Source organism: Myotis yumanensis, unplaced genomic scaffold, assembly GCF_028538775.1.
Source record: "Myotis yumanensis isolate MYYU_CA2020_CCGP unplaced genomic scaffold, mMyoYum1.0.hap1 SCAF_12, whole genome shotgun sequence".
Lineage (NCBI taxonomy): Eukaryota > Metazoa > Chordata > Mammalia > Chiroptera > Vespertilionidae > Myotis > Myotis yumanensis.
The window spans coordinates 1,927,940-1,953,366 of NW_027223763.1; the positions used below are offsets into that span (position 1 = coordinate 1,927,940).

At 67.1% G+C, this 25,427-nt stretch overlaps 1 protein-coding gene across 1 annotated transcript in view; it reads right to left on the bottom strand.

The window, feature by feature from the left end:
• RXRA (retinoid X receptor alpha) overlaps positions 1-11,859 on the bottom strand; it is a 79,446-nt gene extending 67,587 nt beyond the window's left edge. Inside the window, exon 1 of the mRNA XM_070430333.1 lies at positions 11,764-11,859. Coding sequence (XP_070286434.1) covers positions 11,764-11,791 — 28 coding nt within the window. The 5' untranslated portion in view covers positions 11,792-11,859. The remainder of the gene's footprint in view (positions 1-11,763) is intronic.
• Between the last annotated feature and the right edge of the window lie 13,568 nt (positions 11,860-25,427).

Here is a 25,427-nt window from a genome sequence, read left to right on the forward strand (position 1 = left end):
TCACATCCCAGCCAGGTCCCTCCCCCGAACGCTGGCCCCACTCCGCTGCCCACCCGACCTCTTCCGGGGGCCAGAGCGTACCCACAGCCAAGTCCTGACCGCCCACACCCGCTCGCTACCGTCTGCCTCATACGGTAAAAGGGGCGCAGTCTTCCCAGGCGCTCAGACCAAAGGCCCCAGGGCCCCTCCCGCTGCCGCCCTCCGGCCCCCACTTCTCACACAGCAGCAGAGCCTCCTCCCCAGCCCAGGCCACGCTGCCCTCCCAGCCCTGGACCCTCCAGCAGCTGACCCCCGCCCCCCGGCCCCAGAGCCGGAGGTCTACACCTTCTCCTCTCTCTCCTTTCTTCCCTGGCTCCACCCCGCTGCACAGGCAGCCTCATGGAGCTCTGCCCAGAGGCCTGTGGCGCCACACGCAGCTCCTGGGAGAACTCCTATGCGTCCTTCAAGACCCAATTCAGAAAGCCCAAGCCCCTGAACACAGGGCAAGCAGAAGTCACTCCTTCACCACATCCCTCACGCCGTCTCCTCCCAGACAGGTGTGGAGACCAGGGCAGAAATGACATCACACGGTCACGCTCAGCTCCACGCTCACTCCGGGAGGTCTGCCCTGACGCGTTACCAGCCCACTTTGCAGACAGGAAAGCTGAGGCCCAGCAGAGTTTTAAAAAGCTGACCCAAGGTGACGCACTGTCTTGACCCCAAGCACCGCTCACCCCTTGGGGGCCTGGGCCTCACTCAACTCTGCCTCCCCAGCGGCCAGCAGGAGCCAGACATCTGTGGGCAGACAGCTCGTCAGAGGGAGGGAGGGAGGGAGGGAGGGATGGATGGATGGATGGATCGACAGTGAGCAGATAGGTGAGATGGATGGATGGATGGATGGACGGACGGACGGATGGACGGACGGACGGCTAGCAGAGAGGAGGTGTGCCCTGACATTGCAGCCAAGCCTTGACTCCCCCACCCACCACCCAACAGCGTGCGCCTCGCAGCAGAGGAAGGAAACCAGGTCATTCAGGAAGGAAACAGTCGCTTACGGCTGAGGGCAGTGAGTCCCCACCGGGGCCTGCCCAGCAGCGGGTGGCAGGGGCGGGTGGCAGGTGCGGGTGGCAGGGGCGGGTGGCATGGGCGGGTGGCAGGTGCGGGTGGCAGGTGCGGGTGGCAGGGGCGGGTGGCAGGGGCGGGTGGCAGGGGCGTCTAAAGCAAGCAGGGCCGAGGGTGGGGGCTCACCCGTGGACAGGAACACACACAATCACAGCCTCTACTGCAGGCTCCCTGAGGGCTCCCACGACCCCAGCATCGAGCACTGGCCCGGGGTCCCCTAGGGCAGGTCCCAGCCCAGCGTCCCAGGAATCGGCACCAGCTACGCACGCAGCAGGACTGCCCGCCCCTGAAAGCTGGGCCAGACCCCCAGCAAGGGATGGGCTCGCGCCCACGGCGTTTCTGAAACAGAGGCTCAGGGGGGGTCTGCAGGGAACGTGAATTCACTCAACAAACATGTCACGGGGCTGGCGCAGCGCCTGGCGCTGTGGGTTTGGCGAACGAGACCTCGGGGCCAACCCCATCCATGAGGAGGGGCTGAGGTCCCGAGCCCTCGCCCATGAGCAGGGCCACCCGGGTCCTGATGCAGCAAGGCCTCCCCCCCCCACCCCGACCTCGGCCCAGCATCCCTCCTTCCATGTGCACACGAGGAAACCAGCCAGCAGCCAGGAAGCACGACGCCCACCAGGCAAACCCTGAGTGTGCGCCCCTCGCCCAGCACCTGGGGCCCCGGCCTCAGAGGGAAGTGGGCTGCTGCCCTGACCCTGTGCCAGGGAGAGGGAAGCGGAAGAGGGAAGGCCCTGCTCCCCTCCCCGCCACCCCTGCCCCCCAGCTGGCCCAGGAAGGCCGCAGCCAGCACTGCCCTGCCTCCAGCGTGGCCCACCTCCCCACGGCTGAGCCCAGAGTGGCCAGGCACCCAGCGCCTAAAGCCCCACCTCCCAGTCCTCCCGACCTTGATCCTGGGCAGAAAGTCCAGGAGCCGGCGGGGCGGGGCGCTGCACACCTCCCTGGACTCTGCCCCCCATCAGAGCTGTTTTCCTGGATCCCGGCGGGGAGAGGGGGAGCGGCCACCAGACAGACCAGCACACGCAGGAGACTCCTGGGCCAGTGACGCCTGCGGCTGCCCGTGGAGCTGGCGGGGGGCACCGAGGGGTGTGCGGACAGACGGGTGGAGAAGGGGCCTGACCACGGCACTCACCCCAGGCGCCAGGGATCCGAGCTGGGGTCACAACGTGCGGGGGGCCAGCGGGCGTCATGCTCTAGGCCAGGACGTTCCAGGGCCCAGGAGGTAGAGGGGACACCAGGCAGCAGGGGACCGACTCAGGGGGCTCCAGTCCCGGCAGGCCCACTCCCAGCCCCACCTCCTCCCACGGTTAATGATTCCCAGACCAGCTGACCACACCCCCCGCTCACATGGCTCCTCACCAGCCAGGCCTGTAACCCAGCCAGCAAGGGGAGGAGCTTGGCCCTGCGATGGGGTCCTTCTGAAATCCTCCAGGAAGGACCCCGACCCGCAGCCACATGGGCATCCCCTCTCCACACCCTTGGTTGGGGCCAGAACTCCCTGGAAAGGGTCCACCCATTCTCTCTGCCTGATTCCCTTTTGACAGACCACCCAACAAACTCCTATTCATCCCTCAAAACCCAAGTACAACATCACCTCCTCCTTGAAACCTCCCTGACTTCCCAGGCACTTTACGGATGAGGCAACTGAGGCCCAGGCAGGTGAAATCTGCTGGCCCCCAACTCGGAGCTGGCAGCCACTCACCACACAGGCCAGCCTCTGTTACCAGAGAATGTTAAACACAAGAAAGCCAGGGAGAAGACTGCGTGGTGCCTGATGTGGCAGGAGAGGCTACGGGGCCACGGGACGCTGAGCAGAGGCCTGGCCTCCACCTGGAGGGGGGGCATGGAGAGTCAGAGACGAAGGAGAGAGGGGCCTGGGGGTGGCCAACATGATGACCCCACCGCCCCCTGCTCAGCCCAGTAAGTCAGGTTCGCTATTTCCCATCACACGCTGCTCACCCGCCAAGGGTCTCTCCATAACACTCTTAGTTCAAACTGGAGCCAGGCCCAGCCGGCGTGACCAGGTGCCCACTCAGCCAACTCAGAGCGCGGGGCTCCCTCGCCCCCCAGCCCAGGCCCTGCGCCCTCAACAGAGGTGGGAACAGAGCCATTTCCTGAGGAACTGGCCCCCAACTCTGCCATCCCAACCAGCCACCAGCTCGTGGGAACAAGGCCAAGGTGCCAGGAGGGAAAGGCAGACGCTCTGGCAGCCAGAGGGCCTGGGGAGACTGAGGCCCAGAGAGAGAAGGGACGTGCCCGCAGCAAGCTGGTCGGAGGGCAGGCTGCACCCCTGCTGGGGAGTGGGTGACCGCCTCCCACGGGAACGGGGCAGGGCCCAGGGCCCAGGGACCTCCCAGCTCAAAGGCACAAACCACTCCCAAAAGCAGCAGCAACAGCCTCGGCCGAGGGCCCCCCAAAGCCACTCAGGAAACTGGGTCCCGGGGGGTCCACGGAGGTGCTGACAGCCTCGAGAACACTCCTCGCGGCTCGGCCCCGACTGGCACTGCGGGTCCTCCCGGCAAGGGCACCTGGCGCCCGGCACTCAGCCTGCGAGTGAAGCCCCGTCCCCAAAGTGCCTGTGGCCTGTCCTCAGGGAGCAGAACCACTGACCAGCGCCGTCCACGCCCAGGCCCGAAGGCTGGCCTTGCTGGGGCGGGGCCAGACCGTCAGTCGTGGGGTCTCCATTCCCGGACGCCCGTGCTGGCGGCTGCAGGGCTGCCCCGGCCGGCCCTGCCCTGGGGAAGCCTCGAAAACGAGAGGAGGCAGGTGGGCGGCCGCGCGTCCTGGGCCCACGCTGACCACACCGCCGCTCTCCCTGGCCGGCCCGAGGCCTCCGTGTGCAGGCAGCTCATCCCCACGAGCAGCGCGACCGGCCCACGAGGAAACGGCAAGGGGCCAGTGGATCTGATGGCGGGGCTGGGACCGGCAGCCCGCACCAGGCCCACACTGTGCCGGTATTCGCCCCCCCCACAGCCCCACCCCCACGCACAGACGGGAGAGCCAGGCTTCCGACGGATCCGCACGCAGGAGAGAGGGGCGGGCGGCGGAGTCCCGGGCGGAGACTCAGTACCCGGCGGCCGTCCAGGGGAGCCCAGTGCAGCCACAGCGGCCACCTGGGCCTGTCACCGCCTGACCCCTGCCTGGGGCCAGTGCGGACTCTGAAGCTAAATTGGTCAATTACAGACACTTAGGTCCCTCCCCGGGGCTCCCAGCCTCCCCGTCTGGGCGGCAGCACCAGGAAGCCTGTTGAATCAGTAACCTCATTACAGCCGGAGCCCACACGGGGCGGCTTTGAACTCCGCGGGGTGGATCCACGCGCACCGAGGGCTTACACACCGCCTGGCCCAGGCCCAACTCGCTCTCCCCCTCCCCTCGGCGCTGGAGGCGCCAGATCAGGACGCGGCCCAATGCTGCTGAAGCCCATCACCGCCAGCCCCGGGCCCGGGGCACAGTCAGGGAAACTGAGGCACAGCTGGAGGCCACAGTTGGTCAAACGAGCCCAGGGAGGTGGGGAGGCCAAGGCCAGGCTCAGGTCGGCCCAGGAGCCGCGTGAGGGCCCCCCTTTGCGTGCCGGCCTCGGCTCAGAAGCTCGGGCCACCCGGCTCGGGAACTCCAGCCGAGGGCCAGCCAAGGCCGAGGAAACGCCACACAGCGAGGCCCTGAGTGGTTTGGTCCCCCAAGGGCCCCCAATGTCCCATCCCCCGAGGTCAGTCCCACCACGGCCTGCAGATCCCTGCCCTGGCCCCAGCAGGCCCAACTGCCCGGCCCCGAGGACAGCCTGTCCTCCCCACACGGCCAGGGCCTGGCTGGCATGCCCTCCCAGGTCCATCAGCCCCGCCCAGTCCCCAGGCCCTGCACTGAGGCCGCTGGCGTGCAGAGGCCCCGGGACATCCCATCACCAGGGGGCGTGGGGGCTGGGAGCCTCTCTCCACGGAGGACAGCCAGAGCCGGTGGGTCCCCCCGCAGACTCCTGCTCAGGGAAGGCGGGTCCCCAGCCGGGAAGCCACGCGCAGTCTCCCCTCCCAGCAGCATGAGGGGGAGCAGGCCACTCAGGGCACCTGCCATGTCAGGCTCCAAGCCTCCTGGGACCCTCCTGCTTCCAGCCCCTGCCCGCCTCCAGCCCACCCTCTGCCCAGAGCGGGAGGCCTTATTCCAACCAGGAACATGGCTATGCCCTCAGCACCGCGGCCCGGACCCCACACACCTGACCCGGCCCCAGGGCCCCATCCGCGCGATGCGTCTCTCTCTCCAGCCCCCTCTCCTCTCACACGTCGTCACCTCTCCCACTGCAGCCGCCGCAGCCTCTGGCCTGTGTCTCCGCTGCCCCTGCCACAGCGAGGCCCCTCCCCCACCACCTGTTGCAACTCTGCCTCCCCTCCGAGCCCGAACCAGCACCACCAGCACCACCAGCACCACCAGATCCGCTCCAACAGGAAGCCCTCCCCACGCCTCCACTCCCCACACCCATCTCGGGACGCGGGAGCAGGCCAGCACCGGCAGGCGAGCCCCGGGCGCTGTGCGGCATGAACCAGCCAGCAAACCTGGCTCCTGCTGAGGACCAAGTTGTCGAGAGGGTTGGGATCGTCTACAAAGGCTGGGCGTGGGCATGTGTGGACATGTGTGCCCGTGTATGTGCGCATATGTGCCTCTCTGTGTTCACATGTGTGGCCGTGTGTGTACATGTGTGTAAGCACGTCTGTGTATTCATTTGTGTGCATGCATGTTCGCACATCTGTGTGTGTGATCATGTGTGTGATCATGTGTGTACATGTGTGCTCGTGTGTTTGTGTGATCGTATGTGTGAGTGTGTGTACATGAACGTGTGTGTGCACTGTGTGCATGCATGTGTGTGTTCATGCTGGTATGTGGGTATTCGTGTGCACGTGTGTACATGTGTGTTGGGGTGGAGACTACAGTATAACCAAGGCCCCACCCTGCCTTGGGAACCCGTGTGACCATCCTTGCCCAACCCCCACCACTACCAGGTCCCTCGGGCAATTGCTTCCAGACAGCTGCCCCCGGGTGGGGTGAGGTGGGCACAGGCCACGGGGTCTCAGGCTCTGGCTGCTTCCCAGCCCACGGCTCTCCAGCCCCTCAGCAGACCCCACTCCCCCCACCCAACCCAGGACCCGGACGAGGGCCGAGGGTCTCCAGTCCCCTGGCGCCTTCAAGGGGCGAAGAGGGCAGAACAGACGGAGGGAACCTCCCCCTCAACGCTCCACAGAGCACAACGCTCGCTCACCCAAGGGCCCGCGACCCCAGGGACCCAGCGGGCGGTAGCTTCAGGGGGTGCTACCTGCGGTTGGCAGGGCTGGGGAGCAGCAACCCCGCCCGGACGGGCCCTGCTCAGCGGGTGCTCGGGGCCCCCCGACGGGGAACTCAATGTGCTAAGAAACGCAGGCAGCACCTAGGGACCCGGGCCCAGCACAGAGGCCAGGACGGGCCTCCCGACAGGCTCGTTTCCACCTGCTCACGGGGCACACCTCCGGGAGCCCCCACGAGGCCCTGGGACCCGGGCCCAGCCACCAGCCGGTGCGGCGGGTGGGGCGTCAGCACCTCGAAGGGCAGCGCCGGCCCTGAACTGGGGGATGGGAACGGGACCAGCAGGAGCCGGGGAGACCCGTCCAGATCTCCACGAGGGACTCAGGCCCGAGCAGCCACCTCGCACAGGGCACACAGACACAGGGACACACAGTCACCGGGACACACAGTCACCGGGACACACAGACACAGGGACACACGGTCACAGGGCACACAGACACAGGGACACACAGTCACCGGGACACACAGACACAGGGACACAGAGTCACAGGACATGGGGTCATAGGAACACATAGACACAGGGTCATGGGGTCATAGAGACACACAGACACAGGGACATAGGGTCTCAGGGACACACAGACACAGGGACACACGGTCACCGGGACACACAGACACAGGGACACACGGTCACAGGGACACACAGACACAGGGACACACGGTCACAGGGACACACAGACACAGGGACACACGGTCACAGGGACACACTGACACAGGGACACACGGTCACAGGGACACACTGACACAGGGACACACGGTCACAGGGACACACAGACACAGGGACATAGGGTCTCAGGGACACACAAACAGTGCCGACAGAGCTGCAGGCAGGGTGGCTCAGCGGGAGGGTGTGAGCACGTGCGAGCCTGCGCACCCAGGCCCTGCCCGCGTGTGCACCGCACGCTCCCTGCACCGGCCGGGCCCGGGTCATGAAGCTTTCTGCTCCATTTCACGCGCGTTCGGCTGCTGAGCCAGGCAATCGCTCTGTAACTCTAGGGCGCAATTTTCGCGTCTGAGAGGCGCCAGGCACGACGGCTCAGAGTGGCGCACCAGGCTCGGGTGGGTGTGCATGCGGGGCCAGGTCCCCCCTGCCTCCTGTGGGCCTCGGGGAGCCCGTGCAGGGACCCGGCAGGGAGGACACGGGCAGCCCTGTTCCCGAAGCTGCTGTGTATACGCCGGGGCACCAGCCATCACCCCTGCCTCAGGGTTCTGTTTTGGTCCCACACTCAGACCCGGCCCCGCCCTGGCCCGGCCCTGGCCCGGCCCTGGCCCAGCAGGAGCAGAGGCAGACAGGCCCCTCGGTAAACCCGCTGCTGCCCGGGCCCCTGGAAGAGCCCAGACGTGCGTCCATGTTACAGATGGACAGGGCGGCTCGGAGAGGCGGACGGGCGGGCCACACACACACACACACACACACACACACACACACACGGCAGCAAGAACAGAGGGGAGGACCCCTGGTGGCCTGACCAGCACCAGGGCACAGTCCCCCAGGAAGGTATAGCTCCTGGGGTCCCCCCAAGGGATGGCCACATCCTTCCAGAGCCAGTGGGTGGGGGAGCAAGTGACACAGGGGCCTGCATGGGAGGGGGGAGGGGAGGGGGAGGGGAGAGGAAAAGTTAAGGTTGGAGCTGCAGGTGTGAATGCTGTAAGCAGGGAAGGCGGGGCGGGGGGGGGTGCAGGCAGGGAAGGGAGGGGGCGGGGGGTGCAGGCAGGGAAGGGAGGGAGGGGGGGTACAGGAACGCCCTCTCCCCACCCCTCCCCAGCATCCCTGAAATCAACCTGCTTAACAAACATCAGGGCAAAGGTCTGGAGGGTGATCCCCAAACAGATGCCAGCCCCACAGTCCAGACGGCCAGGCTGGAGGCCCCTGCCCATCCCTGGCCTCGCCAATGGCCCGTTCCCATGGAAATAGACCAGCTAATGGGCCACCTCAAGGCCTGGCCAGAGGAGACGGCTGTGAACCCCACACCGGGAGCCGGGAGAGGGAGGAGGGCAGGTCCGGGCTTGCGGAGCCCTGGCCTGAGGCAGCTGGCAGGAGGGCTCTGCTCTGTCCTCCGAGCCCAGCCGCTGCCGCTGCTGCTGCTGCGGGCGCCGCAGGGAAGGACCCCTCTCACCCCGAAGGACGAAGGACGGGCGGCGCACAGCTAGGGCCTCGGCCCTGAGACACGCCCACCGTGGAAAGAGCCCACACAGCCACGAACATAAGACCCTGCAGGCAGCTCCCAGTGCTCTGGGCAGGCATCCCCCGAACGCCACCCCCAGGCCCCTTCTTTTAGCTCCAGCCCGTCCTGCCAAACTCCCCGGGGGCCCCTCTCCTGGTGCCGCAGCCCCAGGCCGGCACGCTCAGCCTCTCAGCCTGCCCGGGCAGGGGGCCGCCCCAGGGCACCAGCCTGTGCCCGCACAGTAATTCCACAACTCCCCGCCCCCAGGCCTCCTTTCCCAGGAGAGGAAATGAAGACCACCAACCGAAACTGCCCGCAGAGCCAGAGGGGGTGGGGTGGGTGCCCAGGCGGAGCAGGCAGAGGGCTTCCTGGAGGAGGTGCCGCCTCCCACAGGCCCTGAAGGACAGGCGCAGCCGGAAGAGCTGGTGGAGCCGCCTCACCCTGGCTCAGGGCGCCGGCCCATCCTGGGGGCCCCGGCTGGTCCCACCCATGTCCTGGCAGAGGGGGTCGGGGCTGCACGCTGGGCCCAGGCCGACAGCCAGCTCCGGGGAAGGATGCAGGCCGGCAAGGCCACGGCCACAGTCCGGCCACATCTGAGAGCTGTTTTTCTCACCCTGACGCTTCCCCGTCAACAAACAGAGGCCCCTCTGGAGTTCACCAGAACAGTCGGCAGTGCCCGGGCGAGGCAGAGCTGCCTGGGCAGGCGGACTCCGGCCCGGCCTCCCGAGAGTCATGTGACCCTGTTATTTCGGGAGGCCCCGGAACGTGCTCTATTTTGGGTCCCGAAGGCTCTGACGTTACCAGAAGCCCCTCACCAGGGCTCCAAGCTCGCCCGGGTCCCGAAGAGCCCCCGAGAGGGTGGCCAGTGTGTCTACTGCTCTGCTACGGCCACCCCCCCGCCCCGGGCAAATGGGTCACTAGCTGCCAAGAGGGTCTGGTGTGGTCCCAGATCCCAGACACCTTGTCCAGGCTGCCGTCCAGCCCCACTGTCCAGGCTGATGGCAGCACAGCCTCGCCCGCCGAAGGGTGCGGGCCACTGTCCGGCCTGGGCAGCAGGAGCAGCCAGCAGGGGTGCCTGGGGCGGGTCACTCGGCCTCCAGGCCTGCACCTGGGGGCTCATTCCTACCCTCGCTGGGTGGCTCTGCAGGCAGCAGCTGGGAGGCTCCGGGCGGGTGAGGGCCAGTGCCCCACAGCCGCCACCAAGCCCCACGGCGCTGGGAGGAGGAAGCCCTTGGGCCCGAGGCCCTGAAAGTGGCCAAATAACTCCGAGGGGCAGCGCGGGTCAGGCCTCCGACTCCCACCCCCGGGAGGAGTCGGGCCGTGTTGACCAAGGGCTCAGGCCGCCAGCCGCTTAAATGGACCTTCAACTCCTCTGGACTTCAGTGCTGGTCACAAGCTCAGGAAAAAATAAAATGTCATCACAGCCCAGGTCTCCCGCTCAGGCCTGGGGTGTGCGGGCTGCCGGAAGCCACGGGCGGACTTGGGGAGAAGCCTGCAGCCTCCTGGCCGTGGGGGGCATCCATCCAGGGTCCTGGGTGGCTCCGAGGCACGACCTCCGCTCCTCACGGGGACGCTGGCACCGTCACCCTGCAACCTGGGCCCCACCTGCGCCAGCTCCCAGGACGTCAGGGACAGGGGCCTGTCCCGCTCCCAGTTCCCAGGGCCCTGCCACGCGGGGGTGGGAGGACACCATGGAGCTGAGCCTCCTTGTCCCAAAAGGATGCTCTGTGTGCATGTGTGTGTGTGTGTGCGTGCGCGTGTGTGTGTGCATGTGTGAGTGTGTGTGTGTGTGTGTGTATGCGTGTGCATGCAAAGCTTTAATGGGGAAAAGGAGATGTTGCCCACACGGGAGCTGGCCAGCCCCACGCCAGGCCGGACAGCAGGTCACAAACACCTCAGCTCTCTTCCCTGCTCCACACGCCCCTGCCACACGGGGGTCTGTAGCTGGGGCCTCAACCTTTCCCAGCCAGATCTCCCATCTGTGAAATGGGCACGCGTGCCCACCCCGACCCCGGGGCTGAGGGGGAGCCCAGGTCCTGGTCAGACAGAGTCAGGGAGGGAGCCTTGGATCTGACACACGCGGAGCCCTCACCGTCGCCTGCAGCAGGCCCGGGGGGCCCCGAGCTCAGACCCTTGGCCGTCACCCTGGGGCCAGCTCCCAGGCTCCAAGGGCCCTGCAGCCGCCAGGTTCTGACCAGCAGCCCAGTGGCCAGACTGCACCCCAGGCTGCAGAGAAGGAGCCGACGGGTGGGGGCAGAGGGGGAGGCCTGACCGTGGGGTTTCACTCAGAATCAGCTGTTTTAATTTCCATTCAGGACAAATCCTTCACCCGGCCTGACAGCCTGGCTGCTGGCCCCACCGCCGAATTAATACCCTTCCCGGTACTCATTTATAAAGTCTCCCAGCGCCTGCCCGCCCCTCCCCTCGCTGGCTCCCCAAACCCGGGGAGGCAACAGCTCGGGCGCCTGGCTCTGCCCCCTCCTCCTCCCAGGAGGGTCCCGGCCTGGAGTTGGAGGGCAGTCAGGGGCCAGGAAGCCACCGAGCGGGGTGGCAGCAGGAGGACAGGAGAACTGACCCTCCGCGCCTCCCGGGCGTCCTCCTCCAAGTGCAGGGCCGGCCCGGAGAAGGCCCGGAGGGCACCCCGAGTGCCCAGAGCGAGGGGCCCCCACGCCGGGGACCGGGCATTCCCCGACTTGCCGTTCCGGCCGGCCGGCCCCGGGGGGACCCTGCCCCCGGCGCCGGGCCGCTGTGGGGCGGAGGGTCCCGGCGTCCCCGCCGGCGGCCTGCTGGACCGGGCGGCCGGGCGAGGCGCGGAAGCCGTCCCGATACCAGGGCGCCGGCGGCGGCGAGCGCACAAGTTGCTCCGCCCGCCCGGCCCGGCCCCTGCGCCGCCGGCTGGAGCCGGGCACCGGGCCGCCGGGCGCTGCCAGGCCGGGGGCACAAGCCGTCCCGGCCGAGCCGCAGCCCCCGGCCCCGCGCGGCCCGCCGCCCTCCCGCTCCGAGACCCCGGGGCCGCCCGCCGCCCTCGCGCCCTCCCCGCCCGGCGCGCGGGTAAAAGTTGCCCGGCCCCCCGCCCCGGGCCCGGCGCCCCAACTCCGCGGAGGCCGGGCGGGGGGCGCCCCGCGCGCGGCGAGCACGCGCCCCCGCCGCCGCCCGCCGGCCCGCGAGCACTCACCGAGCGGCAGGAAATGTTTGGTGTCCATGTCGGCGGCGGCTCGGCGGCAGCGGCGAGCGCGGCGGCCCCCGGCGCGGCCGGCCGGGCCCGGGCGGCGGGAGCCGGCGGCGGCGGGGCGGCGGCGGCGCGCGGAGGCCGCGGCGCGGCGAGTTGTTGCAAAAGTCGCCCAACAATGTAAACTACTTGCGCTGCGCGCCGCCGCCGCGCGCCCGCGCCCGCGCCCCCGCCGCGCGCGCCCGCGCCCCGCTCCGACCGCTGCGGCGCCGGCGGGGGGGCGGCGGGGGGCCCGCGACGGGCGCGAACTCGGCGCAGCGCCGCCGCCCCGCCCGGCTTCCCGCCCCGCCCGCCGCCCGCGCGCGCCCCCCCCGCCGCCCCCGCCCGCGCGCGCGCCCGCGGCCCGCCCGCCCGCCCGCCTGCCCGGCCGCCGAGTTGCAAGCGAGCCAGCGCCGTGCAAACTTGCAAGTTTGCCTCCGCCAGGGGTTCCCGGGAGCCGAGCGGGGGCGGGGCGCGGGCGGGAGCAGAATTCCCTCCCCGGCTGCCAAAAAAAAAAAAAAATGCCACTAGGGCGGAGGCGGCGGCGGTGGTGGAGGAGGAGGAGGAGGAGGAGGAGGAGGAGGAGGAGGAGGAGAGCCGGGCCGGGAGCTCGACGCGGCCGGGCCATTGTCTGCGCGGCCACACAAAGCTGCCCGCAGACCCAGCACCGCCGCCCCGGTCTCAGTGGGGAAACTGAGGCCGGGGTGCCGAGCCCGGAGGCGGGGGCACAGGCTCGCCTCCTCCGCGGGGGGTCGGGGGGCTCTTTTCTGGGCCCGCCCCCCAGCCCCCCAGTCCACCCCTCACTTTCATGCCGGTGGGAAAGGGGACCCCAGCCCCTAGGACGGACCGGCGCGCCCGTCGGGAAGGACGGGGGCTCACGCTTGCGCTGCACGTGGGAGCCGACTGCGGGGACCCCTCTGCAAAGGCACCGGGCTGGGGCGGCCGCCGAGCGCTGGGCACTGGCTTTGTGGCTGTGGCTATTTTTATGCTCTGGGCAGCCCTCTGCTCCGACTGTTAAATTCAGGATTTGTCTGTATGAAAATGAAAGGAAGCCGCCTGCCCCGGACAACTTGGGCGGCTGGAGCTGGGGTGGGGTGACTTACCTGCACGGGCCGGGCCTCCCCAGCACCTCCCTGCGCCCCGCGCCAGGCTGGCCCCCACAGAGGTTCCCCCCACTGCCCCCACAAGTTTGCTGCCACCGGGACCTACCTGCCCAGCGCTGCCCCAGGCTCTGGGGGGCAGGGGAGCTTCCCTAAGGCACCTAGGGTGGCCCTGGGGTCAGGGGGCTGATGGAGAGGGAGGCCATGACGCAGCATGCACGGCCCTCCCGGCTGCCCAGAGACAAACACAGCCCCGCGGGGGTCCTACGGCCGGGTGCACACTGCCCCGCGGGACCCCCAGTCAGGCTTGTGAAATGGGGGAGTCACAGGACCCACCTCCACTGGACAGCAGGAGCCGGACCCCACAGGGGTCAGTGGGGCCTGTCCAGGGGGGAAGCACTCATTCCCTTGGGGTAGGAGCCCCCTGGGGGTCTGGGAGGGCGGCACTGGCTGGGAAGCCTCCCCCAGCACACCCCGGGCTCCAGCTGAGGCCGGCCCTGTCCTGGGTTCTGCCTGAACCTCCTCCTTGCTGGCTCCTGGGCCCTCTGCCCACCTGACCCCCAACACACACACACACACACCTCGTCCTGTGCCCGCCGCTCCCTGCAGCCCCAGCCTGGTTAGCTGCAGCCACCGGCTTCCAACCCCCATGTCCTCCCTCCAGGGCTAGGGGCAGGCATCACGCGGGACGGAGCTGACAAGGAGCAAACCTAGGCTCACCGACGCCGATGGGGGGCGTGCTGTGGGTCGGCCCGGTCCTCGGGCCTGTCTCCGTCGCCCCTGGCGTGCCCTTGGCTGTGGCGCCCAAAAGTGGCCCGTTTGGGCCCCGTCCTCCTGGCTGCGTCAGACCGCTCCTCTCCTGCTGGAGAAGAAGAGGCCATGTGCCCACTCCACGCGGGGGCCCCTTTGGGTACAACTGAGCAGGAGGAGAAGCCCCATGACCAGGGTGCCAGTCCTTTGCTTGTCACCCCAACAACCGGTGGGCAGTGGGTACGACTAGCCCGCCTGACTGGTGAGGGCAGTGAGGCTGGGAGAGGTGACATGATGGCACCTCACAGGGCGGGGAGGATAAGCCAGCATTTGAACCCAGGGCCCGTCCTCGGAACCTCTGGACCAGTGGTTCCCAACCTTTTTTGGGCCATGCCCCACCTAAGCATCTCTAAAATCCTGATGCCCCCCCCAACCACGACATATAATTCTTATTATTCAAAAAGTGAACTCCTAGCCACAAGGAGGAAGCCTAAAAGGCCATGAACTTGGTCTAAACAAGCTTCCAAAGGACGTGGCGTCCATGAAAGAGAAAAATGAAAGAGCAAAAGGACAGCTGAAGTCCTGAGGGAGAAACCACTAGGAAATTGTTTAAAAAAATAATAATGTGAAGTGATATGACAAAATAGCAAATAAAGTTTCAAAAACATCTAATAGAGAACTGAAGTGCACAAATATATCACAATATCGTTATTTTACTTTAATAATAAAAGTGTAATATGCTAGTTAGACCGGGCAGCTGAACGACCTTCCGGGCGTCATTCCAGACGTCTTTCTGGACAAAGACACAGAGGCGGGGGGCCAAGGCAGAGGCAGTTAGGGGCGATCAGGCAGGCAGGTGAGTGGTTGGAAGCCAGCGGTCCCGGATTGCAAGAGGGATGTCCAACTGCCGGTTTAGGCCCAATCCTGCTGACTGCCGGGCCTAAACCAGCAGCTGGACATCCCCTGAGGGGTCCCAGCTTGCAAAAGGGTACAGGCCGGGTTGAGGGACTCCCCCCACCACCACCCCATGCACGAATTTTGTGCACCGGGCCTCTAGTATCTATATATTTATATACTTATATGAGGCCCCTAAAACCATAAGAAATGTAAAAAATTCACTGTTGCCCCTCAATCTCGAATTGCCCCTCTTAAAGATCAGATTGCCCCCCTGTTCCCCACGTTGAGAAACCCTGCTCTGGACCATCAAAGGATGTGAGCCGGGGACCAGTGGCACAGGCCTGCCTGCCTGCCTGCCTGCCTGCCACCGACTGTGTGGACGGCCCATTCACGCTCCGGGCGGGGGGCAGGGTACATGAATGGCCCCTGTTTTCCAAAGCCGTGGGCCACTCCATTCAGCAAACCTCTGCTCAGGCCTGTGCTCGGGCTGCGGACTCAGCGGGCGGTGGGGTCCCAGACGCACAGGCAGAGGCCGGACCCCAGCGCTGCCGCTCGCCAGCCGCCTGGCTGACCAGGTCGCTCTCCTTCCTGTGCCTCAGTTTCCTCGTCTGGAGAGCCACGCCTTCGTCCCTGAGTCACTGGGTGACTCACAGAGATAACACGGGAGTCGTTACCTTTACTGTTATTACTCTCATTACGAGATGACAGATCGCCCTCCGGGAGCCCCGCCCAGAGGGGAGATGACACGCCCCCGAGGACCTTTCCCTGAGGCTGAGCCCGATGGGCAGACAGGAAGCCTTATGGGCGGCGCGGGGCGAGCCAGGCCACGGCCAGCCAGGGGGCCCCGGCGTCTCCCGGGCGCAGCCGGTTCTCGCGTTGGGTTTTGGAGGCGGGAGTTTTCATCTGGCAGAGGCAGGGGTGAGGGCGCCCCAGGCAGAAGGACAGGCATGAGCAGGGGCCCGGAGGTGGGAGGCGCCCAGCGCGGGGTGAGGGAGCAGCGGGAGGAGCAGCGGGCGGCCCGCGGGGCGAGCAGGTCGGAGCACGCCGGGCGTTGGTGGGAAACTGGTCCTGGAGGCCTGCAGGGCTGGGCTCACGACCTGCAGTCACCCTCCCCCCCAGTGGGCAGTGCACCTGGGCCCCTCCCCCCACGGCACCCTCCCCCCCATGGCACCCTCCCCCCCCGACGGCACCCTCCCCCCCCCACGGCACCCTCCCCCCCTCTACACCCTCCCCCCCACAGCACCCTCACCCCACGGCACCCTCCCCCCCCATGGCACCCTCCCCCCACTCTGCACCCTCCCCCCCCCACGGCACCCTCCCCCCCATGGCACCCTCCCCCTCTACGACACCCTCCCCCCCTCTATACCCTCCCCCCCCACAGCGCCCTCACCCCACGGCACCCTCCCCCCCACAGCACCCTCCCCCGCCTCTGCACCCTCCCCTGCCAGGGCACCCTCCCCCCACGGCACCCTCCCCCCACTCTGCACCCTCCCCCTCCACGGCACCCTCCCCCCCTCTACACCCTCTCCCCCACAGCACCCTCACCCCACGGCACCCTCCCCCCCACAGCACCCTCCCCCGCCTCTGCACCCTCCCCCCACTCTGCACCCTCCCCCCCGACGGCACCCTCCCCCCCCCACGGCACCCTCCCCCCCTCTACACCCTCCCCCCCACAGCACCCTCACCCCACGGCACCCTCCCCCCCACAGCACCCTCCCCCCCCATGGCACCCTCCCCCGCCGTCTGCACCCTCCCCCGCACGGCACCCTCCCCCCCCTCTACACCCTCCCCCCCACAGCACCCTCACCCCACGGCACCCTCCCCCCCACAGCACCCTCCCCCCCTCTACACCCTCCCCCCCACAGCACCCTCACCCCACGGCACCCTCACCCCACGGCACCCTCACCCCACGGCACCCTCCCCCCCACAGCACCCTCCCCGCCATCTGCACCCTCCCCCGTCACAGCACCTTTGCCACGGAAAAAACTCGAGACTGCTGGGAACGGTTGGCGCCTGGAGACAGGGAGCCACACGCACAGTTTTCCACCGGGGCTCCCCCAGGGAAGGCCCAGGCTCAGGGCTGTCAGGGTGTGAGAGGGGCCCTCTGTTCCCAGGAGACGAGAAAGGCGTCACCCAGCCCAGGCCGCTCTCCCAGAGGCCACGTGGACAGGAGCGGCGGGCCGCAGACCTGGCCGCAGTCCAGCCCCGGCTGCAGATGCCGCCTGCCCTCGGCGGGGCCCCCTCACCTGCGGGGTGGCGGGCGGGGGGGCCGGGGGAGCGGGGGGGGGGGGGGGCGGGGTGCAGGCCGGGTGCTCAGGAGAGGAGCCCGGCCTGGGAGTCCCAGAGGGCGGGGCCCACGGCACCAGGGCTCCGGCTGGAAGATGCGCGGACGGTCGGACGGTCGCTATTTCTGTTTTCACTCTCCCCTCCGGCTCGGCCCTTTGGTGCACATGGTCCCTCGCGACACCTTCCGAGACAGTGGCCGCCCCACTTGGAGTGGCGGGTCCGAGCCAAGCGTGGAAAAAACCGCCCCGGCCTTCCTGCCTGCGCCGCTGCAGCCAAAAATATTTCCGTAGTAATATCCACCTATTTACACCCGGGATCTGAGAGCGTTTTGTTTGCTGTTTGGGGCTCTTTCTTCCCCTGAAGGATGCTTTTTCAGGGACTTGGGGCTATTCCGCGCGCCTGTCTCGGCTCCGTCTCGTAAACAGTCTCCGGAATCGCCGTGAATAATATTTTTAAAGGCGGGTGTCTGCCGGGCGGGCCCCTGAGGCTGGCGTCGGGGCGGGCGGCCCCCAGCAGCTCCTGCCACCCCAGGAGGCACCTCGGCTGCCAGCTCCCTCCCCAAAGGAGGGTCCGCGTGACCCCGAGCTGGCGACCAGAGGGGCCTCACGGGGTCTGGGCCCTTGTCCCCAACAAGCACGGCTTACACGCCCGCCTGTCCGCGCGTGCAGGTGGCCTGTCTCCGTCCCCAGCGCCCAGTCCAGGGGGCCCTTTCTCACCACCGCCTCGGGGGCTCCTTTGGGGGTGACACTTTCTGACAGGTGACACGCTGGGAGGTGGGGGTGAAGCCCAGAGAGGCGAGGGCTCGCCCAGGACCCCGTGGCAAAGCCAGACGGAGCGACCCGGGTTTGTGTCCTGTCTCTCCATCCGTCTGGGGGAGCAGGGGAAGGTTCTGGTCCCCCTGGCCTCCAGGCTGTTCTGCTTCGCGGAGAGGAGAAAGGACCAGAGGGCAGGCGGAAGAGAAGGGGGCAGGGGGAGGGGAGGAGAAGAGGGGGAGGCAGGAGGGGCGAGGGGGGAGGGCCAGGGCAGGGACCCTGTGCATTGGTGCTGAAGCAGGCAGCTCACCTCTCTCATGAGGTGGGAACCTCATTCCCAGACTCCGGGGAGCGAGCTGGGTGGCAGCGTGGGAGGACCCGTGCCGGTGACAGGCCTCCGGGGAGGGGGCTGGTCGGTGGAGAAGGACCAGGACCCAGGGCAGCTCCGGGCCAGAGCTGGGGGGCTCCCTGCAGAGGCCTCCAAAGAGCAGCTCCTGCCACACCCTCCGGCCACGGGGAAGTCGCAGGCGCTGGGGGCGGGCGGCCGGGCAGCCCGGAGGCTGGAGAGAGCCCGAGAGAGTCCAAGCCGGGAGAAGGGGCCTCGGTGCTCTCCAGGGGCCTCCCAGTGCCAGGTCTACACGCACGGCCAGGCCCTGGCTCCTCTCGCAGCGCCCAGCCTTGCAGACTCTGCTTTCCCATTTCACAGATGGACACACTGAGGCTGAGAGGAGCCGTGACCGCCCCGGCCAGGCAGCAGCTCAGCACCCAGTCACCGCAGCGGAGTGAATGGTCAGACCCCCAGGGAAGCCCGGGGGCAGCCACGGCCGGGGACTCCTGCCCTCAGCAAACTGCTCCACCGCCCTGGCTCTGCAGGTGGGGGGCGGGGCGGGAGGGACAGGTAAGCCTCAAGTCCAGAGAGAAGGGCAAGGCCGCAGACTTGGAAAACGGGGCACCAGGAAGGGTGGGCCACCGTCTGGCCGAGCCACCAACTCTCACGTGGCGGCCTCTGAACCTCAGTCTCCTCTTCTATGAGGTGGGCGAGAAGAGCCAGCGAATCTCGGGCCATTTCGGCAGTAGGAACGCGTGAACGGCAAAACCTAGGTGAAGGCACCGCAGGCCGGAGGAGAGGCTCGGGCCCCGGCCATGCGCCTGGCCGTGCAGACCCCAGCCGGGCAGCCTCCTCTCTGCCGGGCTGTCCTAGCGCCGCCCCTCCGCACGAAGACAGTGCTTTCTGCGGGGCATGTACCGTGGGCAGCTGCCCCGTCCCTCGCTCCCTATGCACGTGCATGGACACAGTGGGGACAGCCCCGCCCAGGCTCACCGATGGCGCGCTCGCCCCATAAAGATAACGGGGAATGATTCATAATATTTATTTGACAGACACGATGTGAGCCGTAATGGCCTGTTGGGATTAGGAGTGCCCTGTCTCTCTCACCCACCGACGTGCTTTAAATATTACAGATGTGGCCGGGGCGGCGGGGGGCTGGCGCGGTTATTGATGGCGCCATAAAGCGTCGTTTGCTCTGAAGGATGGAGAGGTTCCAGGAGTGTGCCCGCTGCTCACATCCCAGGGAGCGGTCCTTCCTCCGAGGCTTCCCCGCCCGCCGACGCCAGCCCACGGTGCCGACTGCCCCCTGAGGAGGCCTGGCTGGCACCAGGCTGCCATCCCCACAGAGGGCCCCCCCCGCGAAGGCTCGGGCCCCACCCTCTCTGGCTGGAGACCCCTGACTGGTCGGCCTGCCCCCTGCTCCCCTCCGCCCAGCGGAGAGCAGAACCCCTGCCCCCACCCCACCCCACCCCCATCTGGTCACTTTCAGCTTAAAACCCTTTCCTGCTCCTCACTGGCCTTGGGACAAAGCCCAGACTCCGAAGGCCCTCCCTCCCTCCCTCTCTCCCTCCCTCCCTCCCTCCCTCCCTCCCCCGAGTGTCTCCCTCCTGTGGGCGCTCAGCGTGGCCCCTTGGCAGGGAGCTGAGTCCTCCCAGGCCCGGCTGGGGCTTCTCGGTGCCCCCAGCACCCTCTGTCCCTCCGTCATATTCCCCTGAGCACCCCAGAGGCCAGGGCCCCAGGGATCACCGGCTTCCATTTCCCTGCTGGGCACAACATGGGACGTTCACAGACAGAGGGGGAGGGAGGGGAGGGAGGTGAGGGAGGGGAGGGAGGGGGAGATGTTGTTTCCCAGGCCTGGCCCCTGGTTCCATCAGTTCTTCTACACTCAGAAAACCACTTTCTCCTCCAGCCTCAGTTTACCTATCAGTGCAGTGGGTCTTCGGCACCAGAGCTTGCAGGGAGGGGAGAGGGGAGGGGGCGGGGAGCAGAGGCCCCTTGAAGGCCTAGAGCATTTACCCACCAGGAAGCCTTTCAGGGTTTGCCGTGGGAAGGGCTCAGGGTCTCCCGCTGAGAAAATGTCTGGGGTTCACCCCCTTCCACCATGACCCCACCTCCTGCCACCCCACCTCCTGCCACCCCACCTGGGTCCCATCCGCCGGCCCCCTGCCCCCAGCCCCCAGCTCCTTTCAGGGCGCCCATCCCCAGGCCCACGGGTTACCCTCGTGGTGACAATCGGCCTTTGTTTCTCCACTGACCAGGGTCCCAAAAGCCACGCCTGAGCTAAGGCCCCGCCTGGAGGGGGGCTGCCCTGGCCTGAGGTCACCGGGGGAGCCCAGCCGCCGGCCTGTGGCCCAGGACGCCCTCCCCAGGAGGGGTGTTAACTCACAGGCAGGACAGAGGGCCGGGAAGGTGAGCCCAGCCGGAGCCGGAGGATGAGCCGCAGGAGACGGAGCTCGCGCTCCCGAAGCCCTTTTGGTGGCCCCGCATTCCTCCTGGGGACCCCCCACGTGCCCCGCCTCCTGCTGTGCGGCCATGCTGGTTGGTCCTGCAGGGGGGCCACCCAGGAACCTCCCAATTTGGCACAGCCGCCCACCTGGGCCCCCCTCGGGCAGCAGCACCTGGACGGCACACCCCTCTGCCTCCCCACAGAGTCCCCTCACCCTGCAGACAGCGGGCACCAGAGAGGGGGCTGGCTGCCCTCGCCGGGCCCCCCTCTGCCCCTCGGCCCCACCTCCTCCCCAGGATGCAAGAAACAGGACCCCACCTGCGGGGGGCGGGGGGGGGGGGGCGGGGAGGAGACAGAGACACAGGGAGGGGGACAGAGGCCCAGGGTCCCACCCATGGCCTGGGGCCAGGAGGCCTCCAGTGGGCTGAGACAGGCCCTTCCTTGAATGCTGGGTGCAGAGGGGCTGATGTGAGCCTGGGGGCCGGGGGGGGGGCCGATGTGAGCCGGGGGGGGCACACCCTGGCTGAGGAGGGGCTGGCAGGACCCCGCAGAGTCACAGGCGCTGAGTCAGGAGGGACCCCAGGGGCCAGGCCGGCTCCCTCCCCCTGGCAGTGCGGCCCAGGGCTAGACCCCGGGGGCTGTGCGTGCTGGGAAAGGAAGTCAGCCCCCCGCCGTCGTCACCGCACCAGCAGTGACGGGCCTAACCCCCTGTCCCCCAGGGTGTCTGTCCTCCCTCTTTGCAGTGTGGCTGCTGTGGTTGTTGGGAGATGCCGAATTTTTTAAAAATATATTTCTATCGATTTCAGAGAGGAAGGGAGAGGGAGAGAGAGAAACATCAATGATGAGAGAGAATCATGGATCGGCTGCCTCCTACACACCCCTCACTGGGGATGGAGCCCGCCACCCGGGCCTGTGCCCTGACCGGGAATCGAACCGTGACCTCCTGGTTCCTAGGTTGACACTCAACCACTGAGCCACACCGGCCGGGCGAGAGATGTCGAATTTTTGAGAAAAAGAGTTTGCCTCTCACTGGCTTTTCCTAGGTTCCCCGTACGCACATCTCCTGATGAACCCAGGCCCGGTGGTGGATGTGGGTGCTGGGCTCTGAGGGTCAGACCTCCTGATCCGAGTCCGGTCCCTGCCAGGGGGGATGCCCGCCTCGGTTTCCGCCTGCACCGCGGGAGAGGGGGGTGACAGGTGACCCCGAGGGCGCTGGTGTGGACCCTGACAGGTCCGCAAAGCCCCAGCCCAGCGCTGAGCAGCCCCGTCCGCGGCGCAGTGAGCGGATCCCCACAGCCAGTGCGTGAGGCCGGAGCACCCCTGCCCGCAGCCTCCGCGGCGGCCACAGCCGTGCCGGATGAGGCCACACAGGGTCCCCGACTGCCCCGGGGTCATCTGCTGCCCCTGACCTTCTGGGGCACCGTGGTCTCCTGGGGGCGGGTCCGTTACAGCAGGGCCACCTGTGGGTGGGGGGACGGGTGGGTGGCTCGAGCCCAGAGGGCTGAGGGGTGAGAGTCTCCCCACGAGCTGTTCTGCCAGCTCAGCCCTGGGTCTTGGCTCTTAAGAAGCCTGAGACGGGGGAAGGCAGGAGGGGGAAGGCCACTAAGAGCTGACGGGGGCAGGGGGGGGGGGGTGTGTGCACGGTTCCTGCTGGCACAGGCAGCCACAGGGGCACCAGCAGGGAGGTAAGCTCTCGCCCTGATACTGCACAGCGAGCCCCCTGGGCAGAGAGGAGACCCGCTGTGCCCACACGAGGAGCTGGCTGCCCAGCTGCCCCCTGAGCTCCTGGCACATGCCCTCCAACCGCTGGCCCTGTCGGCTTCCCAGGCTCAGAGGGACACTGTCCCGGAGCCTGCCAGCGCGGCCTCCGGGGTCCAGACTCAGGGAGGTGCCCGTCCCCCCGGCCTGACATCTGACCATGGGGCAGCCCATCCTCTCTCCCCACCCCACTCCCTCCCGGGGCCGCCCTGGTCCTCGAGGCGAGTCGGAGCCAGTCTCTCCCACCCAGCCCGGCCAGGGGTCCCCAGGAAACAAACTCCGGGAGATCCCGTGACAAGGGCGTCTACGGGGCCCAGCCCACAGCCGGGAAGCTGGGACGGCCTATGGAACACCCAGTGATCGGCCTCCAATAAGCCCCGTGCGCGCGCCGAAAGTCACACAGCGCCGGGCGGGGAGCGGGTTAAAATCACACACCGAGGAGTCCATGACCCACGCTCACACAGGCCCGGAAAGCGGTCCCCCGCTTGTCCACGCCCCTGAGCTCTGGGGGCAAAGCCAGGGCAGCGCTCTGCACCCCTTTTGTAGTTTCTTATAATGAGCCTTTCTGACTCTTCTATGCAGGAGAAAGCCGGGTCCACGAAGGCCCGTCTGAAACGCTTCGGAAACCTGGCTCCGGGGGCCTGTCTCCCCGAATCAGAAGCCCCCCCGCCAGCCTCCCCCCGTTCCTGCCCCACCCCTGTGTCCCCCATGGGTAGCCTCATGGGCCCTGTCAGCCAGTGGCCCTGTCTCTGGAGCCCTCTCTCTGCTCTAAGCACCCCTGCCCCCCACCATCCTCATCGTGGGGGGCTCCCAGCCCCCCCACCCAGCCCCCCTCAGTGTGGCTCAGGAGACCCCGCGACTACTTTGCACCGATGAGGATACGCGCGCCCTCCCTCCATCGCCGCCAGGGTGTTTATCTGATCTGCCCACCTTGTCCCTGGGCCAAGCGAGATGAATAACACACTTAATTCCACCAGCACAGAAGGTTGTGTCTAAATGGCCCAAATATTTGGACCGCAGCGTGACAAGCGAGCTCATTTCGGTGGTTTGAGAGGCTGACGCAGGAGCGCTTGGCTTTTGTTCCCGGCCGGCGGTTGCCAGCTCGGCTCAGGGGCTGGGCACCTCCCGAAGGCGGGGAGTGTGGGACCCCGGGGCCCAGCAAACGCCCTCCCTTGGCAGGGCCTCCTGAGGCAGCGGGGGCATGCACCTCCTCTCAGGTGACACGCTGGTATGGTACACGTCCCGTGGGCCAGGTCCCACCTGTGCCTGCCTGTGGCTGCCAAGGTGGGCCAGGCGTTCACAGGGTGGAGGCGGGCAGGACACGAGAGCACAGAGGGAAGGAGACGAGGGACCAGGGACACCCAGAAAGAGCTCTGGGGGCCTCTGGGTGTGGGGCCTGGAGGTGGGGCAAGTCAGGCAGGGGACGCGGTGGGCAGCGGTGGGGAGGGCGGAGCGCGGCTGGTGGCCGGGGCTTTGGCTGCTCAGTGAGCGGGTCCTGCCCTGAGGGTGCAGGAGCCCAGATCCGGAGGGACCGTGATGACCCCACTCAGCTCAGGCGCCGGGGTACGGGGAGCCGGAGCCTCAGGAGGGTCTGAGCCCAGAGGGACCTGCCATCAGGACGGCGGGCCTGGTGCTGCTTCCATTTCCACCGAGATCAGCACCATCGTCAACACCAGCGTCGGCTCCCCTGTGTGGGGACACCCCCTTGAGCTGCCAGGTGACTTGCTTGTCATCAGAGCTCGCCTGGACACTGCTGGGACCCGGTTCCGGGAGGGCAAGGCTGGTTCAGCCTGGCCGGGGAGGCGGCGGCAGGGATCTGAGGAGCCCCCACCCCACGCCCCCAGGTCAAGGGGACTGAGGTGCCCCCACCCCACTTAGTATACCATCATCACCATCATCAACACCATCAGCATCACCACCACCACCACCAAAATCACCATCAACACCATCACTATCATCATCACCATCATCACCATTATCAACACCATCATCACCATCACCATCAACATCATCATCACCATCAACACCATCACCATCAGCATCACCACCACCACCACCAAAATCACCATCAACACCATCACTATCATCATCACCATCATCATCAACACCATCACCACCATCAAAATCACCATCAACATCACCATCACCATCAACACCATCACCATCAGCATCACCATCACCACCACTAAAATCATCATCATCAACACCATCATCACCATCATCAACACCATCAGCATTGCTACCATCACCACCATCATCACCATCGACGCCGCCATCACCGGTGAGGGAGTGTGCCTCTCTGAGGCCGAGGCTATCAGGATGCCCATGGGACGATGAGGAAGCCGAGGCTCTGAGCAGCCAGCCCACAGTGACCCTGCTGGAGGCATCGGGCCCTGGATGCCAGTGTGTCCACACCACACAGCCCCATGTGCCTGCCCTTCACGTGCCAGCTCCCCTGGTCCTCCCAGAGCTCCGAGGCCAGCCCACGGACCCTCCCCACCACGAGTGAGGGCGGCTCTCCCATCCCCAGACCAGTCAGGGAGGCTGAGACCCACAGAGGGACAGGCGGGAGGTCGGTCTCTCGTTTCCAACCTTCTCTCCGCTCGGCCACAGCTGTCTCAGCTCAGACGCCAGGGGAAGGGCGTGCGGAGCAGACGCTGGCAGTTCTGTCTACGCTAATCAAGTTAATTGGGTGATTGCCATGTTGTGTGCTTGGTGTTGACACAACCTTGAACTTGGCTTTTCACAGATGCTCCCTCTGAACCTGCCCCGGCCGGCCGGTGAGTAGAGCCGTCTGCCCTCCCAGGCCCGGGGCACGGTCTCCTGCCTGGTCAGGGGGGACGCAGCGGAGGAGATGGGCTAAATGACTGTGGAGGTCACGAGGCGACCGGCGGATGAGGTGACAAGAGCAGTCCGCGCCTGCCCACCGCCTCCGGCTCTGACAGCTAAATCACCCCAAAGAGACGCTTGTGATTTCATTTCTATTCCACCTGCGGGCGCGGGGGGGCGCCGGGGGGGGTCAATGTTTGCTAAATGAAAAGGGAAAAGATGAGTGGGCGGAAAATGTATTTTCAACGTTTAATAGGGTGTTGTCGGCAATGACAAGTCAAAAGTAAGACAGCAGGCCCCTCCGGCCGTGGGCTTGGCTGTGATGGGGGCCCGAGACCTCGGAGGCCAGATGCCGGCACAGGGGGCGACAGCGAGAAGGGGCACAGGTTGGGGCCAACAGACTCCCCGCTCTTCCTGGCTTGGGGTGGCTGCAGCCTCTGAATGATCTCCCGCTGGACACCCCCAAACGGGGAAAGAGGGGAGCA